Source organism: Diadema setosum, chromosome 1 (genome assembly GCF_964275005.1).
Source record: "Diadema setosum chromosome 1, eeDiaSeto1, whole genome shotgun sequence".
Taxonomy (NCBI): domain Eukaryota; kingdom Metazoa; phylum Echinodermata; class Echinoidea; order Diadematoida; family Diadematidae; genus Diadema; species Diadema setosum.
In genome coordinates, this window is record NC_092685.1 from 27,194,913 (window position 1) to 27,214,602 (window position 19,690).

The following is a 19,690-nucleotide window of genomic DNA, read 5'->3' on the forward strand; positions in this document are numbered from 1 at the left end:
TTCCTCCTGATGAACACAAAGAGATATCCACACGTCCCTATGTATGACCATCCACTGTTGTGGCAGTATCTAGAGTCTTCTGCACAGCATTTCCAATTGACCCACTGAGGGCTACAAGACTTGAAATGCCGGTGACACTGTACGGCAAATGAAATCGGTTGCCAGGATGGCGGTGGAAGAGTTAAAACCGAATTCAATTCATATGACATCGCATTGCCCACAGAGATTTACATCAAGCTATACTACGAGCAAATTTCCTGTCAGATAATTTCTGCCAGCGTCGAAGCACACAACACCGGGAACACACCTAACAATACATATTAAAAGGGGCACTCGTATCATAGCCAAAGGTGTTTTTATTTTATAAGCCTCATCAACGAGAATATACAGTCGCTGAAAATGTAATCAGAAATTGGAATCTTTCGACCCTTGTGACAATGCTCCGAGATTGTAATATCTTGACCATAGAGACACACTTATCGCTTTTCCACGTATTGTCATCATACACCCCACGATATTTCATGTAACATAAGAGTCTAACCTCGTAAAAGGATTACGCAATTGTCGCCCACAGTGAATCAACTTTTGCCTATTGACACCTCCCGCAGTGCTTCAAATTGAGACTGCAAGCTACTGACTTAAACAAGATGAGCACAGAGAGGCTGGCGGCAGCTAAGTCATAACAAATCGGTACAGAGCAGACAGTCGGGACGTGTACTATGCACGATGAACGCATTCCACAACAATGCGTGGTGACCGACGGCAGCTAAAAACCCCTGACCACTACGTGAAGGAAAACGACACTGAGAAGGGATATCCAACAAAGGGGATGAGACAGGGACCGAAGATTTAATAATTCATTTCTTCCTTCTTCGTCTTTTTTTTTTTCCCTGGCACACACCGAGAAACCTCCGCTCCTCCGTCCCACACGTCTGTGTGCGCGTGTGTATGTGTGTGATTACCTCCATGTCTGCCTGTGTGTCGAAGACTGGGGGAGAAATCGCGTAGCCTGCCTGCCTGCCCGCCACGGCCACGCATTAACATCTGTCATTGTTTTTAGCCAGCGCAGTAAATACGTGGTCTTGTCACCCGCCCGATGTAATATCTGCACTGCTCCACTTACAAACATCACAAACAAGGATGCAAAAAATGTTGGGCAGATGTTTTGGGCATCATGGACGAAAATTGGGTCGCCGAAAGGTCACACTAGAGGTGGCGCTTGTTCGGGTTCGGGACTAGGCTCAGTTTCCTTCCATACATGCAATAAAGTGGCAGGAGGTCAAGAAGGGAAGGATGAGGTATGCAGGCAAAAAAAGTTGCAAAGAATGAATCATAACATACAGCAGATTACAGAAAAGGGGGGAGGTACAGAATGCATATACTTTCAGGTCAGTTTGGGAGGTAAAAATTCATTTCCAAGTATCTCTTTAGCAAACATTAAAATTCCCTTCTGGGGGCCTGTCTATGACCATACCAAAGAACGAAGGTGGAAGTATAATGGTTTAGAGCATTTGTCCATCGAAAGGATAAATACAATAAAAAATGTTTATAGAAATGCTCCCCCCCCCCCACCATGAAAAAAACATAGAACAAAAACAAAAACATCCCTACATGGAAGGAGAAAGAAAACACACACAAAGAGATACAGCAAAACAGGAAGAACAATTCCTGAAATTTTCGGTTCAAACACTTTATGCGATTCCTGCCTTGCCCCCTGTATGCTAATGAAGGCTCTTGTGGTTAAGTGATTACATGCGTGTGCGATCATAGATACGTGACGCGGGATTCCACGCTCTCCTGCCATAGATACGATCATAAGTCAAGGAACCTTGTGCGAGTACGGCTCGTCTTTTTTTTTTTTACACAACATGCTCACCCTCTCGCTCTCCCGCTCTCTCTCTCTGTCCGTCTGTCTCTGCCTCTGTCTCATGCTGTAGTATCTCTCCGTTTGTCTGTCTCCCCCCTGGTTGGCTGATGGAAGCGGCTGTGAAATCTATTAGCTATCTGTCCTATCATCATCATCACATGCTTTTCATGGCTAAGTGTGTTATGTCTTGTCATACTGTCTCAAGAGGGTACTAGATTTTGCCTTTGGGTTTAAAAACAAATGCAGAAAAACAACCAAAAAAAAAAAAAAGAGAAAAGAAACAGAAGAAATATTCTATTGCTTTTTCTGTGAAGGTGGTAGCTCTCATTTGCGAAGCATCTCGGGAAAGTCCAGATCAGGAATGATCCTGATTAACAGAAACCTGTTTGGGTGAATAAAGGCAATTTATCTTCTTATTTGCATTTGTGGGGGTCACAACTAAGCATAGATACAAGATTATTTTACAGTTTTGCACCAGCACACAGCTAGAAAATGCCTAACAGTACACACTAATGGTGATGATGTAATAAAGGCATCAAAAAGACCAATTCTGTCAGGGACAACTCTGACGAAAAAAGTGGTCATATATGCATGGACTGTAACTTTGAATAGGAGATTTGATACAGCTTGGGATGGGGGAGGGGGGATGCAACCTTTCTCATTCACTGGACAGTATAATGTGACGAATATGCTAGACTTTGAGTGTGTTTATGAACTCATTTCTGGCACAGAATTAAGGTTTCCCTATGACTTACAGGGAGATTTGACAGTTGATGCTAAAATGCAAAGCTATTTTGATTGTGGGGTTAGAAACGGCTTTCTAAAATGCCCCCCCCCCCAAAAAAAAAAAAAAAATAAATAAAAGTGTGATCTCTGATGCATTTGAGCCGGAAACACATCTCTGTAGAGATTATAAACGCAAAGTCATTTGGAACATGTTTATATCTAGGACCTACCCAAGCCAACTTCAGGATAATCTGCTCCTCAGGTCAAACTGTACAATGGAAATGCGCAGTGTCAAAGCCCTCCTCTTGACTCATGAAAAGAGATGATAAGTGCAACAGCTCACGAAATGCGATCCGAAAGACCTTTGCACACATGTTTCAAACATTGGAAAGATGATAAACGCAGCCTATGTTTCAATATAGGCCTATATCCTTCCAACATAGGATCTAGCTGTACAAAATGCACATGAAAAATGGCTCAAACTTTTGCTGCTCCCAAAAACTTCCTTGTCTTGACTGACAATTTTTGGATTATGTTTTTGAGGAATCCTGTTTTTCACAATGACGAGTCCTGAGAAAGAACTAAAAACTCTGTCATGATGAGCAGGGGTGGGGGGGGGGGGGAGGAGGGAAGGAAATCAAGAAGACTGCTTAATAGCAGAGAGATAGCAGCCGCATCACTGAATGGCGACAAGAGAAGAAGAGCAGTGCTCTAGTGGTGTATATCATCCCGTAACACTGGGCTGCTGGCTCACAGGGTATAGATCTTTGAGATGAAGCTAGTGGCAAGGACTTAATCAGACGTAATCAGCTATGGGAGACAACATTTGATTAGCGGTCTGTCCCTTCCCTCGCATCATGCGGCTAATCATACATGGACATTGCACAGAGCAGGGGCTATAAGCCTGTGAACGACGCAAGAATTAGGCATTTTGTCCTCTTGAGATTAGACAACTGAATGTGCTTTCCTGCTGAATGACGCCGGTTGTTTTTTTTTTTTTTCTTTTAGCTTTAATAATATGCAATTTCACTGCAGAGACAGAGTCTTCTATGTTACATTCATATGATAAGACAAACACTCACAGAGATACCATATTTGTGATTTTAAAACTCACAAAGTACATCACAAACGACGGTGAATTCCAGCTCGGGGAAGACACAGAGATGCCAAATAAGGGAAAGTTAGGAGTATTTTGCCATTCACCACAGATTTCTTGTCTTGGATATGCGGATAAGTGCACACTTTCTTTGTCTACTGCCCAGTACCGAGAAGTCCAATTCCCTGCTTGCAACACATAAACATTGCGTTTCGCATGCTGCATCTATCTGCATATGAAGACACACATAACGTAGGTACCTATGTCCCAATGTTTAAAAATTCATCAAACTCATATTTTGCAGTCATCTAAATAAATAATTACGTAAGCACTGGCACATTGCCAGACGCCTCACAATCAAACTACGGTCAAAAGAGGTAATAGCGAAGATTGCATCTATTACTTCTGCCATCATTAACTACTAAATGCATGGTGCAAAATACAATGTTCAGGGCACTACGAAAGAAAAACAGGGCCTTGGCGACGTTTCTTAACAACGGTCTATCGATACCATTCATCTTGCTCCATTTACGCGGCAATGTGCAGATAGAAATGTGAGAATAATGATTATGAGCGCCCGAGAATATTGAGTGGGAGAGATTGCTCGCTCTCTAATTATGCTGGAGATTTTCCTTGTGACACAAGAAGCAGGCAATCTTCTTGTAAGTGCCAGCGTTATCAATAATGAACAAGCCAGTCCGGGGGACACAGTCAGGCATCACCATCACGCTCCACTGGAGTGTGGCCGAGTGAGGGGAGGAACGAGATGGTAGGACGGGGGGGGGGGGGGGGGGGGGGGGGGGGGGTGATGGGGGGGTGATGGGGGGGATGGGGAGGGATGGGAAACAAGGTGAGATGAGGGATGATAAAAGAATCAAGGGTGGAGGGAGGAGGAAGAGGGGGATGTGAATATATTATGTGGTGGAAGAAGATCTACCTCAGGTGGTATGGAAGAAAATCACAACAGACATGAAAGAATAGGGGAGAGGGTCAAGCAAGGACGTTCCAATGAAGTGCATCCTGTATACTTCACATCTCCTGAAGACATGACTGCAAGTGTCATATGACACAAATGTAAACGCTTCCGGTTGGAACAGATTTCTACAAAACAAACCAGTAAGCTAAGGCGAAAGAGGAGCAATATAAGAGAGAATAAATTCCACTGTGCCTTTTAGGAGGCCTGGAACTTCATAAGGAGAACAGCAGGATGGATGGAAATGTAGTACAAGATTTTTGGGTTTGGATCAATGGGGAAACTTGTGTAGTGGTGACATCATCACCTTTTGCCAATTTGAGTATGTGTTCTTTTTCCTCACTGATTTAGAAAAACAAAATGTTACAAACATTAACTGTCAGCACATTTCACCTGATGTCTATGATACCTCTTCTCTTCTGTTGGCCTGATTTTTCTAATATTTAATGATTTATTACCAATTCTTTCGAACATGATTGGAGATATAAACTATCTTTTTATTTCAGCACCTCTGATCAATGTTTCTACCTTGCAGATATGAAACAATCAAGTTCACCAACAACAGATTTTGTCCAGTGTGTGCTTAGAAGTAAACCGTTGTGTGCTAGGAGGCTCAGGATAAACCCGCGCCGAGAAAAGGTAGATGGAATAGACAGCAAGAGAGGGAGAGAGATAAGAAAAAAAAAATGAAGACAATGCTGAAGTAAGGATGATACACGATGTTGATATTTCATGTGCTTAATTTTTAAGTTAATTTCACATGTACATTTCATATGTAAACCACAGTTTACATCAATCAAATATAAGGTGAATATGGTGCTGTTACTATTTGTTCCGTTGCTACATCAGGCAGACTGTACACACACACACAAAAAAAAAATGCAACAACTGTAATGAAGACAACAATGAGGACATGGGGGGGGGGTGTTGGTGGATGGTTGGGATAGACAACACATGATATACTGAGGGGGGGGGGGGGGGTGAGGGGTGAGAAGCAACGATGGGGGGTAAGGTTCACTGGTCTATGTCGGTAAGCTAAGTCACAGTCAACAACTCCACCACGGCTCTCTGGTGGGGCATTCACAGCGGGTTATTTGCGGTCACGGCAAGGGGAACCAGGCGGCTCTCTTGTTGGAAGAATAGGTGCACGACCACTCGGGTCGGGGCACCCCCTCTTCTCTGATGCTTTTGTCATTACGGTCGCGGCTCACACGTACAGCCCGTGAAACATGTGCGATGCATATACACGCAACATCCGCCAAATGGCATTTCCACGCATGTTAGGCAGGAGATTGCAGAAAGAGAGAGAGAGAGAAAGAGAGAGAGGCAAGTGTACTCCAAGTATGTTTGGGGGGGGGGGGCAGGTTAATGGTATGATGATTAGAAGACATTTCCTGATACCAACACTTTTGATGCATGTGTCTCTACAAGATTATCATTTCCAGTCTGCTATCACAGCAGCAGTTTTTTTTTTCTTGCATAGACATTTGAATTGTTGTTCACCTATAATTCCTGACCATTCAGATTCAAGCCAATATGATTTCAAAATGAAGCAGCATACATAATCCCCTCCCCCCTGAAAATAATAAAATAAAGGAAGGAAACATTAATGTGCAATCGTAACTCCACAACCTGCTTCATGGACTATTTTCACCAACAACAAGTTACATCATGGGAGTAGACAACAGCAGTAATGATACGGCCCAGTTGTGGGAGTAGTAATAATAACAGGTGTTTCATCAGGCTGATTAACGACTCGCTATCAAAAGGTCACGTTGGGGCCACTTCCACGAACACAAATTACTGCAGACTTTGTCGATTCAAGTCACCTGTCTTGTTACTTCTGCTGGGACCGATTACTCTCCCCTGTAGGCTCTTGTTGCTTTAATGTCAACTGAAGTTAGTTGCCACTTATTCCCGAGGACTGATGTAAACAGTCATGAATGTTCATTTCCTAGCACCCTACTTCATTCATTCACAGCATCTTGAAACACAGACCAAATTCATCAAAGACTATATCAGAGTCTTTAATTCGAATTGACAGATATCTGTGTTTCACATTTTCTTGCTTTTTTCAAAAAAAAATCCCTTTATTTATGGTGGCCGTGGCGACAAGTGACAATTACGTACTACAATCACACTACGTTTCACGACCAGCCGCAAATGAGCATGCTCGGATGGGGGGGGAAATGTCATCGTAAATATAGGTCCCGCCGGGAGATATGACTTTGCGTTGCCAGTGAAAGTAATACACTTGACCTACCCCGCAATCCATCCCTTCGGTTCTTGTTAGAATCCTCTTCAAACCACACGATGACTCGGGATAAAGAAATTGCCCAAATTGGTCACGTCAGTCCTTGCGACCACCGTCACACGTCACAAGCGAGCCACATGCGGCTGATGGCGAGTAATCATTCCTGACCACGCTGGCTGGCTCAGCTCGGGATATCAACAAAGAAGGGTATCCCCCACAAAAAAAAAAAAAAAAAAGTACCAAGGAGTACACTTGTAAACAGAATGTGCTGGATCATATTAGGAGGAAACAAAAAAAAAAAATAAGTAGAAAATTATTATTATTATAGGTTATAAGTTTCAAATTACATATATTTTCATACAGCTACAAGGTTGCCAAATTGACCTCATCCTATTACGCTACGTGTCATGTCATGAGTGCATGTTTTCCCGACCGAGGGCTAAGTGTTGACTACATGGCAGCAGCAACATTTTTGGAAGTTACATCATTTGGCTTTCCAGACAATTACATAAATAAGCAGCCGTCTTGCAAAATTGCTTCGAATAATACCTTTTTTTCCAGTACATTCACACTGTGTGTGGCCTCCATTAAAAGGCTGCGTAAAAAAGAGGAGTGAGCCCGATCAGTCTCTCGCACAGTAACTCAAAAATAATCTTTACATGCATCGTTGTGACTAATAAATATCTCCACAAAGTACAGGTTGACAGACTAAGATAGGGCCCAACATTCCTTTAATAAACTGCCAAACCGTTCTCATTAACTGGCCCCTCGTAATGCTTTGCCGCTCATTTGCATAACAGGCCTCTTAAATGTCGCTCATTAAATGCTTAATTCCATGCAGCTTGGTGCCCAGGGTCACATATTGCAATTAAATTCAGTTGCACAAGGTCTGCAGCTTGAGAGCCTCTTAATCGCTCTGGTTAACCATCCATCAAAACTATTTTTTAAGTTTCCCATAAATTTTGCAATGTCCTACAAGAAGAAGACCTCACAGACACATCAACAGAAATGAAGGTAGGGTTTCATGTACAATGCATAAACACACATGCACATACACGCATAAAAACACACACGCATACAGACACACACACACAGACACATACATACACCAAGTTGCCTGAAGACCAACATATTATTAGCAATCAAACAGCTGGAACACTGTCTTCTTGAATCAACAATGAGAAGAAGATCTATCACATCCAATAAAAATCCATGCTTCTTTCATTAATTTTTCTATTGTAAAATAGTTTGGAAAATGTTGCAGTGTTATTTCTAGAAAGATAAGAAGTATCAGACATAGAATTGGGACTAACATTACGAATTGTAAACTTGATAGATTGGAACAAATTCAAGCTTTGTTTATCTGTTTTGCATATGCTACATTTTTGTTTATCTTCTTTATAAACATTAAAACTTTATAAGTGAAGATCTAGGGCATAGTAATAAATGAAATGGCTTCATAAATAGGGAGGATTTGAATAAAAAGCTGAAAATTATGAATGTGCATTCCTTAAGTTGTTTTGTTTGTGATTTTCTTTTCACATGTGTGTGTGTGTATGTGTGTGTGTGTGTGTGTGTGTGTGTGTGTGTGTGTGTGTGTGTGTGTGTGTGTGTGTGTGTGTGTGAGTGTGTGTATGCGAGTGGAGGTTCTCCAAAGGAAATATGCAAAAAGCGACTGTCTTGTACATTCCTGGACCGAACAAACTACCTGGTCAAAACACAGAACAAAACCCACAAAGACATACATTAATTGTTCAGGCAGAACTGCCAAGACCATTTCAGATATATGCCACATTAGCTTGATGCGTAAACAAAATCTTGATTAAAAAGATAAATAACAAAATAGAAAGAAAAAGACATTCCAGACATGATCTATGTTATAGCTCAGAGTCCCTTGCTGTATGTCATGTCATTTTTGCTTGCTTCCACCATCCATGGCAATAATGTATTTGTGCAGGTAACCATGACTGCACTTAAAATGCCTCCTAAATGCATTGCAACATTGTCGTGTATCTGCCATCCTTTTGTGCATGTGTTAGCTTGTGTGCCTTGCATTTTAGTCAGGGGTGGGGGCAAAGTCATTCTGACACTTAAGTCTACAGCATTTTTGTGCAGTTGCCAGATAAGGCAAGTGTCGACGTTGACACGGGCAACGTAGCAACCCAAACTTTTCCCGCCCGGCTGGGGGGAAACTGGACATGGCACGTCCGAAGGTTAGGAACCAAGCTTTCACAAACTGTCGCCTGAAGTTGCCATGGCAATAGGGAAAACAGAATGTCAGTTAAAAAAAAAAAAGAATGAAACATCTACATTCATCCACCTTTCCCTCTGCCACCGAGTCTCACAATCCATCAAACTCAAAACTTGTGATAAGTTCATAAATACCTCGAAACTCTTTCTTCCTTTTCCTTTGGAGAAATTTGTTTAACAAAATGAAGAACAAGAGTCGACCATCCAAAATTAGGTGGGGAATTAAGGATGACAGAATCCCGCTAAGACAAATTCAACCCCCCCCCCCCCCGAACACACACATACACATTCAAGTAGAGTAAAGAAATTCAGGTTGATGAATTAGCTAGTGCAATGTAGGATGTGTACATGTATACACTGCCCTAGAACAAGTCAATAGTTTGTTTTGTCCACAGTGCCGCTAAGCCAGGTGAAACTATTTGGAGTAGTTGATGGATGCGTCCCTTCGTCTCGAACAAGTTGTGCTTGCTGTAGCCTACATCTAGGTGGACACAAAAAACAGAATGCCATGCCTCCACACGCACTACTAAATCGGCAACAATAATGCAACAAGAGCGGGAACGCTATGTAAAGTGGGACGAGCTGTGGACGGATGGATGGATACACAATCACGCGAGTCGGGGCTCCCCACTCGCGCACGGACCACGTTACCTCGCGACGAACTGGATGAGCCTCTCACCACTAGCTCGCAAGTCCCCCTATACGAGTCGCCTCAAACTCGATGCTATGCAGAATCTTGAGCTGCACATTCACATTTTTTTCATTCCCTGTCTCTGCTCCCCCTCCCACATCAAGTTTTATCAATTTTGTCACAAATGAATAACATAGTGAATGTGCTTTGTTTTAAACAAGATAAACAGGGAAGAAGAACGTTAATGAAAATAATAGCATTACTACAGAAGGAAAAACTCGAACTAAAGCAAAAATGAGCACACTGTTGTGATTAAACCGGCCATCAAATTTAGTGGAAGCTACTCAGATTCATATCTACTGCTGATGAGAATCAAACAAGGGGGAAGTGGTCTGGGGAGGCATGATTGGTCGGTCAGTGACCCCTGGTCAGCCTCTTGGCGTTTGGGAGCTGTGATTGGTTACTGTACATCCGCTAACTGTCCAGCACTTGAAGGCATTGCACAGACACTGACAAAACACAGCCTTAGTTATCACTAGTAATCATAAGGAGTGCAAGGATTAATTGTGGTACATAAGTCATTATACGTGAAAAGCAATATACTTTTTACACTTGCCTACTTAAAACAAACAAAATAATTTTTACTAATTTCTATTTTCCTCTCTCTCTTTGACCAAACAATCATAACAATATTTGTAGCTGAATATAAAATTTTATTTTGTAGACATGTCCCTCATAGTTATTGTAAGTCAAATTTAACTTCGAATTTTACCTTGAGACCTCGACCCGTGTCAAGCAACTGCTTATGATCGCGGTCTCCTGCTTTTCTTTTCATACAATTATAATTTTCAAATTGATTAATTCCAATCCCTTTTTTCTTCATTTTTTTCTTCTAAATTTAGGCTATTAAAATGGCATTACATATTTTGAATGGATATTCAATAATCATTTAGGCAAGATTAGATGAGGGCTCTACAGTCATGGCTAATTTAAGGTCCAACATTCAGACATGGAATCTTTTGGCGACTTTAATCAAGCTTCAGTGGTTGTGTCAATGAGAAGTGGCCAATGTATTTTTTATATTTGTGTGTGCCTAAAATATCACTCTTACTTACCTGTAGGTGAATGTTCTGTGCCATGGTTTGTTAAAACTACAGACGCTGATGTCTCGTATTTCGACTTTCTCGATTCCGAAAAATTATACAGGGCGAATTTCGCTAAATAGATACATAACAGCTACGGAGCAGGTTTTCCAACACAGACCGCGTTATGCATGTTGGAAAAAAAAAAACACCCCACATCAATTCAAAACCTCGCGATGCACGACAGAGTGGAAGAATACAAAACGCCACACGCGGTCATGCTTTTCCACTCTTTTTCGCGCACACTGGTGGCCAACTGCCATGTATTATGTATCTTAATGACATAAGGCTATGCAAGAGCGTAATACGAAAAGAGACCTGCTTCATACGAAGTAAGACAAAGGAAACAAAAGCCGACATGGATAGAACAGCGTGAGAGACAAAGAGGGTGACATACAGACACACGGACAGACAGATGCATAGAGGTGGAAAAACAGAGAGAGAGAGAGAAAGAGGGAGAGAGATACGGAGGATAGAAGAATATTGAGAAGAAGAAGAAGATGATGAGGAGAAGAAAGAATAGAAAGGAGGGAGAGATTGTAAGAGAGTGAGAGCATGGAGGGAGCTTCAGCGAGCTCATTAGCTGAGCCTACACTCAGGGGAGTATGAGAGGGCATGATTGATGGATGGACTGCTCGGCCGTCCAGGCCGGAGTGACTCAAGACAACTGCATCATCTTCCTCGAGATGGTCAGGGCACAGGAGGAGGATGGAGGATAGAGAGGGGGAGAAAGAGAGACGAGAGAGAGGGAGAGAGATGAAAAAAGAAAAGAGCTGCAGTTCACCAACAGATAGGCCAGGCTATTATGTACCTCAGTATAGAAGGAAAACAGACAAGAGAAGTATAAACATATCTACATATATATATATATATATATATATATATATATATATATATATATATATATATATATATATATATAAAGAGAGAGAGAAAGAGATAGGACAAACATATTTGAACATAATGATAGTGATTGTAGAGGAAAGAGAGAGGGTGAGAAAAGAGGAAGGAATGACAGAAGAAATCTAAGAAGAGAAATGGGGCAACTATCAAAGATACCCTAAATTCATTAAAAAATATTATTGCACCAGACCTAACTGTCAAGTAGAAAAAAAAAATCAGAGGAAAACTAAGCATAGAAATCAAATACTGGACATTGATATCATAATATAACTCTGATTCTGCCTTCACAAGAAATGTTGTGATATCCACATGGTATACAATTTGATTACTATGACATTACTTCAAGCCAGCAAGGGGTCTACCACTAGGAAAGCTCAATGACAAAAAGTATAAAACCAAGGGTTTAAATCACATATAATCCCATATGTTAGCTGTAAATAGCGAGTGCTTATTCCTTCCCCTGGACAATCAGGACTGGTCAATGGTTTCAATTGCTTCAATTTCTCGCCTTGCGTCACACACTTCTATGAGACATGCTCTTCCACACAAACACACATTTCATGTTCCTGCTGATGGTCAAGCCGTGATTATAGCCACTGTCCATCTTTTCATACTCCTTACAGCTCTCTCCCTCTTTTTTTCTTTACTTCATTCATTTACTTCTTCATACATGGGCCACAACACAGGTATAGACTGACACCACAACCTTATACAGCAGAGTCGGCTCACCACAATAACTACCTAATTCATTCACACAAGTTGCTTTTACCTATTTGCTCTAGTACAGTGACTATGAGAGTTGGCACAGAACATGCATGATCCATTTGCTAATATTTAACTCCAGTCGCAATCCTAAGCAGCATTCACTTCTCCGCATCAAGTTTCCATGGCAACCCTTCATTACTAGCATCATTACTGGACTTTGAAGCATCCCTTTTCTGGTTTTGTATTACCACATTAAATATGTACTAAGAAAAACAAGCATAGAATTGAGTCTGCTACAAGCAATGCAGTTTTGCTTTCTGTACAGACAATTTGACATGTTTTTAAACTTTCACAATTTTATTCCATATTGTATTTTTGCATCATTCTGAAAAAGAATGGAAGGTGATTTTTGTATGGTGAAGTTATCCAATTTATTTTGTCTTTTGCTCACATTCCTCTAGTTTTGTGTATAAATATTTGTGTGACAAGAAATTTTGTCAATATTCTCATTTGGGACTGTCCTACAATGTCAAGCACCAGTGACTATTCTGTTACAGAGCATTCTTGGTGATTCATTCATCCAAACAAATGAACAAATAATGATGATGATGATGATAATAATAATAATAACGATAATAATAATAATAATAATAATAATAATAATAATAATAATAATAATGATAATAATAATAATGATAATGATAATAATAATAATAATAATAATAATAATAGTGATAATAATAATGATAATAGTGATAATAATAATAATAATAATAATTATTATTATTATTATTATTATTATTATTATTATTATTACTATTATTATTATTATTATTATTATTATTATTATTATTATTTTTTTTTTTTATTATTATTATTAGTAGTAGTAGTAGTAGTATTGTTATTGTTATTGTTATTGTTATTATTATTATTATTATTATTATTATTATTATTATTATTATTATTATTATTATTATTATCATTATTATCATTATTATCTCAACTGAGCATAACAATAGGCAACAAACAACAAACAAACAATCAGCATACCGTGGAGTCACACTCTATGATCGTAATCACACGACTCACCTGTTTCGCTGCCATTGTCCCCGCCGTGGATGGAAGAGATGACGTTGGTGAGGGGCGGAGGGTCCGAGCCGGGGTTTGACTGCAGGTCGTCCGGCGGACCATACCCCACCGAGTTCGGTCCGCCCCCTCCCCCTCCTACTGATGGGTTTTGACTCGGGTTCTGGCTGCCGGATTGTGACGACTGCAATCAAGAAACAAAGGAGACAGAAAAAATACACTTATTGAGACAAAGGTATGAGAATGAAAGTATAGTTATCATACGGGATGGCAAAAATAAGAGTAGGTCAAAACATCAACAACAACAAAAAGATTACCCTTGTGGCACTACCAGGGTTACAAATGAGAATTGTGTTACAAACAATCAGCATTGCTAAAAGTGTAGAAAAGTATGCAATAATTTTGACTGCGACCAAAGAGTTCTTTTGCTAATAGGTGAGACACCACTGTGGTGCAGCGCTTCGTGCAGATAAAATGGGTTTGCAATCAGTCATGCAAGGTTAAATGAAATGTATGTGTATGCAAAGTTTATCACAATGAACGCTATTATGCTGCTGATATGACCATCCCTATTCCCCTCCCGACGACCCCCATTAATTGTTGCAAATGTGAGAATACTTTGTGTATGGCAATGTATAGCAATTGGAACTAGACACTCAAGTTAAAAAGTCATCACTGTAATGACTTGTTTGAGCAACGTTTCTGTACTCTTTTATGGGTGAAAAAAAGAAGATGCACTAACAATACAAATGACACTCCAATTATAAAGAATTTGTTATGAACTGCTATCATGGTGAATGGATGAGTTATTGACCAATTGTTCATTCATAAAGCCTTACATGATAGCTCATGGGATCAACACACTTGAATTATCCAAATCATTGTCATGACATATCACTAAGCTTCAAACTCGCAAACACATTTCATCTAGACATGTTTGTAAGTTGTCGTTTTGTTTTTTTTTTAGCTCAACAAAACAGTAAAAACGGGAGATTCTCAGAATTGCTGTAATTTTTTCTGCCCATCCAGTCTTCATGCTTGAAGTTTATCACACGGTAACCTGGTACATTGTATGCAGTGCCCCCTATATACACATGACATTTGGTACACAAGCTGGCATAAGATGGAAATTTTCTGGTGAGCAATTGTAAGGTTTCTGGGGTTGAGATTAGGCATCAGGTATTGTTGCTATGACGACCTGATCCTATAATAGTGAGGGCGCTGTCACCAGGAAAATGGAAAGAACATCACCCCCCCCCCCCCCCACCTGTTCTTCAGAAGAGAGAAATTCACGTTACCGATACCCGTGCTCTGAAATTGCAGCCCGCACGCATGCTAGCTCCACCGGACGGGTTCGGAATAAATGCACTTTCATTTCTTGTCTCCATTCAAATCTGCACGCGCATTGTTCTGGCCGATTCAATGAAAAATGTACGATCTGCAATCATTTATTCCTGAATGAATACATCAGCATGTACCAGTCGAGAAGGGGGGAACATGCATTAAAATGTGTGCCAGGAGAGGGAGGAGAGAGAAAGAGAAAAAAATATAGATATCCAGGGCAGAATTCAGTGTGAATCGGTCACTGAATAATTCACTCACTTTATGCGGAAATGACGTGATACGAGTGGTAAACAGAAGGAGACTCATCAAAAATTGAAGTAAATTAGGTAGTAAAATGTGTAGATTTACTGGTAACGACTACCAGAATGGCTGATTTATGCATAGTAAATAAGACAGGGAGGAAAAGGAAAGGATGCCCTCGTCTGGTCTGGCGAGGAAGGGGGATGCCTATCTTAAAAAGTGGCTGCAGTAATACTCCATTAGATGCCACGGAGTCATTAGCAGAAGACAAGGAGCTATCAATCATGAGCGGAACCAAGGCAAGCAGAAAGGGTGAGATAACATGGAGGAAAGGAGAGAAAGAGAGGGAGAGACAGACAGATAGAGATATAGACCAGCTAACAGGAAGAGAGATAGAAATAGAGAGAGAGATGGACAGAGGGAGAGATATAGACAGACAGAGATATAAGGAAGAGATAGAAAGAGATGGGGGAAGAGAGAGAGAAAACATGAACAGACAGAGATATGCACTAGCCAACAGGAAGAGAGATAGAAATAGAGAGAGATGGACAGAGGGAGAGATATAGACAGACAGAGATATAGGGAAGAGATAGAAAGAGATGGGGAAGAGAGAGAAAACATGAACAGACAGAGATATACACTAGCCAACAGGAAGAGAGATAGAAATAGAGAGAGATGGACAGAGGGAGAGATATAGACAGGCAGAGATATAGGGAAGAGATAGAAAGAGATGGGGAAGAGAGAGAAAACATGAACAGACAGAGATATACACCAGTCAACAAGGAAGAGAGAGAGAGATAGAAATAGGGAGAGAAAGATATACAGATATATAGTTCAGCTAACAGAGAAGAGAGAGGGAGAGATATAGGAAGAGAGAGATAGATGAACAGAGAGAGATATACACCAGTCAACAAGGAAGAGAGAGAGATAGAATAGAGAGAGAAAGATAAAAATAGAGAGAGAAAGATATACAGATATATAGTTCAGCTAACAGAGAAGAGAGAGGGAGAGATATAGGAAGAGAGAGATAGATGAGCAGACAGAGATATACACCAATCAACAGGGAAGAGAAACAGAGGGAGAGAGGAAGGGCAGAGGGGAACAGAAAAAAGGAGGAGTACGACAAACGTGTAAGAGAAAAAGAAAGAATTATCGGTCTTAGAGGGGATTAACATGGGATGGGATTTATTACCCGTGGATTAATTTTGATCAAAAGGAGAGGAGCAGTATGACAAATTGGAAGAAATATGGTAACCTCACGTTTAAAAAGAAGGGAGGTAAGAATGGATACTGTAACAGAAAGAAAATGATATTTCCCGAACAGACTAGTGCTTTTTGGTGGTACATTCAAAAATGGATGCTAAACAAGACAGAAAACATACCACAAAATTGGCATGACAGTGATGACAAAATATTGTTATGTCTTCATAGCACATTCATGCACTCTGAATCTTGTCAGGTAAGAAGAGGGTCGTTAATCCTCCTTCAACTACTCATGAAATATCCAGCCGAAATTCAGTTTTGGAAAGCTGACTTATGCTTGGAAAAGAGAACAATGCCCAAACTAATATTTTCTCTTCTGATTCTTACCCAATGATAAATTTGGAAGTATACAAACATATAATGTGGGGTAGAGGTGGGCTCTTTAACAGTTTCTATCAAGGAGGCATTCAGGATTGTCTAAATGCATTAGGTTACTACAGGATTAATGTGAGTGAATGTTGAGACAGATACCGAAAACTTTGAAAGGATGGGGGGGGGGGGGAGTTGGAGCCAGAAGAAGAAAAAAAAAAGTCACCCCAACATATATCTTGAAGTGAGTAGATCAAGGTAATTGATGTAGTACTTATGTTTGGTGATTTATAGTGAGAAGATTGAAAAAGGCATTGGAAGGAGAATAGAGTGGGGGTAGTTCACAGAGATTCAAAACATGATCCGCTATGCTTAGGCTTGAGGAGGAGGGGAAAGTGTACTGTACACTCAGACTGGCTCATGTCGAAGATATAAACAGAGTGTGTGTGTGGTGATGTGGAGTTAAGTCAAATGGCATTTTAAGACAGTAGTATACCCCTGTTTGTATTTGTGTATGTGAATGTGTGTGTGTGGTGTACTCTAAACATTGTCTATTTGTATAGTAGCCATCAATACATCGTGAACAGGGAGCTAAAGTGAAAAGACATTAATCACCGGAGCAGACAGACCTCTCTCTCTTCTCTCATTGTTTTAATATCTTTTAAAGCTTTGTTTGGCGCAGAAGTAGGCCGCTGCTGCCGCCTGTAGAAATTTCATCACGAGCCCCATACAAGACTAATCGACGAGACTAATGAGCAATACCCTTTGCTGTACACGGGCATTTGTTCATCTGACAAGGTTGCAAATGTCTCGTGAGGGTGCATGGGTAATAAGCCAGGAGTGCGCGTTAAAATGATGTAAAAAGGGGTGAACTGATGGACAGGATGATACGGGCACAACATGCCTGTTTTGAGTGTCCACGCAGCATCTTCAAACTCCATGCATGGAAAGTAGGATGTACGTTACATTTACCAACTCCTTCTACATCTATCTGTCCTTGTATAAAAAAGCATGCATACAAACATCACTGACTTCACCTTTGACGTCACCTTCTTCTTCTCTTTCATTTTTTTTCCATCTCCTTCTTCTTATCATTATGATTATTATTGTTATCCTTTCATCATTATTATTATAATAATCATATTTACAATTATCTTTATCATCATTTTGTTTTTGTTGTTGACATTGCTGTTACTTAACTGCAGCACTGCCATAATTTTCTCATCGCTGTCATTGATCAAAATATTCTCCAAAAAGGAACCAGTTCAGACAGTAGGATCTTCTGTTGATGCTTTTTTTTTTCTCCCGCTTATTCATCTAGGCGGAGACCCATAAAAAAATTGCGGTTATTGAGATGGTAGATTATGTAATCATCTTTGATACACTCTGAATCTGGCTTATTAACACAATGTAGGCCTCAAAACCAACATGTATACACAGACCCGTTTCAATTAATCTGTGGAACATATTTCACGTGTTAGGAAGGTCATAGGTGGTGTTTGTAGCCGCTTAGTTAACTGCATGTACTTCAGCCGCTGGCCACATTTGCAGGCCTTCTCAAATGCAAACGAACACACTCACATACACACACACACACACCCACACACACAAACACACAAATATGTACCCAGATGCAGCCTACTACCTATTAGCGAGTACATGATTGCCTCATCTATACCTTTATTGCCAGGTATTCTTTCGATAATTATGCTCAATCGATGAAAAAACAATTGGGATGGAGCTGGGATGGTGGGGGGGGGGGGTGGTGAGTGAGGATGAGAGTAACAGAAATAGATGAATAGAGAGAGAGAGAGAGGGAGAAATGGAGAGACAATGGAATTATGGGTCATTTCAAGGAGACTCACAGCCTACCCCCTCCAACCTGGATCAGCTACTGGAACTAAAAAAGAGAAGCTATAGGAACATGACTGTGATCACCTTGGTCCCTGGGCCAATTTGGTCAAGGCCAACAGATTAGATGACACACGCTCTCCTATTTGACATTTCCTCTGCACTGCTCTGGGAAAATAGTGACGACTGCGGGCAACAGGAATACGCATAAAACTATTATGTACGGGCGGTGTCATCACCATCAGGAGCATTAACCGGGATGGGGGCGGTGGGGGGGGGGGGGGAGGGAGGGTAGCCAATGGCAAAGGATGGACATCCTATTAATGAGGGTGCAGGGACCAGGACCAGGAGGGGTATTGGGCAGGCGTAGATTTACCCCCCAGTAGGAGATGGGAGGGGGGTACTGATGTATATCTGGAAGAATTTTTTTTGTATTCATATACTCCAGTAGAAGTATAGATCACAATGGTGACACAAATCAAATTATATGATTTGTATTTTTTCACACATTTTTTCTGCTGTCATCGTTCTTTTCTTAGAAAATACTGAGGGAGTTTAATGCTCATTAAAAAAGCAATATCTGAAATCGATTGATCTATACACCTGGTGTGCACTTGTAGTAACAAAACAAATAAGATGCAGTTCTATCTGTTGCTCCAAGTACCATTTTGAGCACGGAAATGAACTTTCACAAAACAAAGACATGAAATGAACACAAATTTTAGCCTTCAAGTAATTGCTCATAATTCTCTGCTTTTATAAAAAAAAAAAAATCACACTAATCTTTCTTTTTGTCACATGTCATCTTTAACATTATTTTATCCTTTGTTTGTGAGACATGCTTCTGGAGTGATGCTTTCCGATCTAAACTCCATCCTAACATGTAACATCCACCCGCCCAGCCTCGAACCCCAATTTTAGAAGAAAAAAAAAGAAAAAGAAAAAGAATATTAAAGTGAAAGTAACTTCACATCTCTTGAAGTGACCACACAACCCCACTCGTGGGGCTCTCGAGGATTATCTAATTACTGGTCAATCCCAGAATGAGAG

General features: G+C 40.5%; 1 protein-coding gene across 2 annotated transcripts in view; it reads right to left on the minus strand.

The window, feature by feature from the left end:
- LOC140229175 (homeobox protein Meis1-like) overlaps positions 1 to 19,690 on the minus strand; it is a 171,416-nt gene that overhangs the window by 75,758 nt on the left and 75,968 nt on the right. For both annotated transcript variants that reach the window (XM_072309451.1, XM_072309444.1), the window contains exon 7: positions 13,637 to 13,817. In XM_072309451.1, coding sequence (XP_072165552.1) covers positions 13,637 to 13,817 — 181 coding nt within the window. The remainder of the gene's footprint in view (positions 1 to 13,636; positions 13,818 to 19,690) is intronic.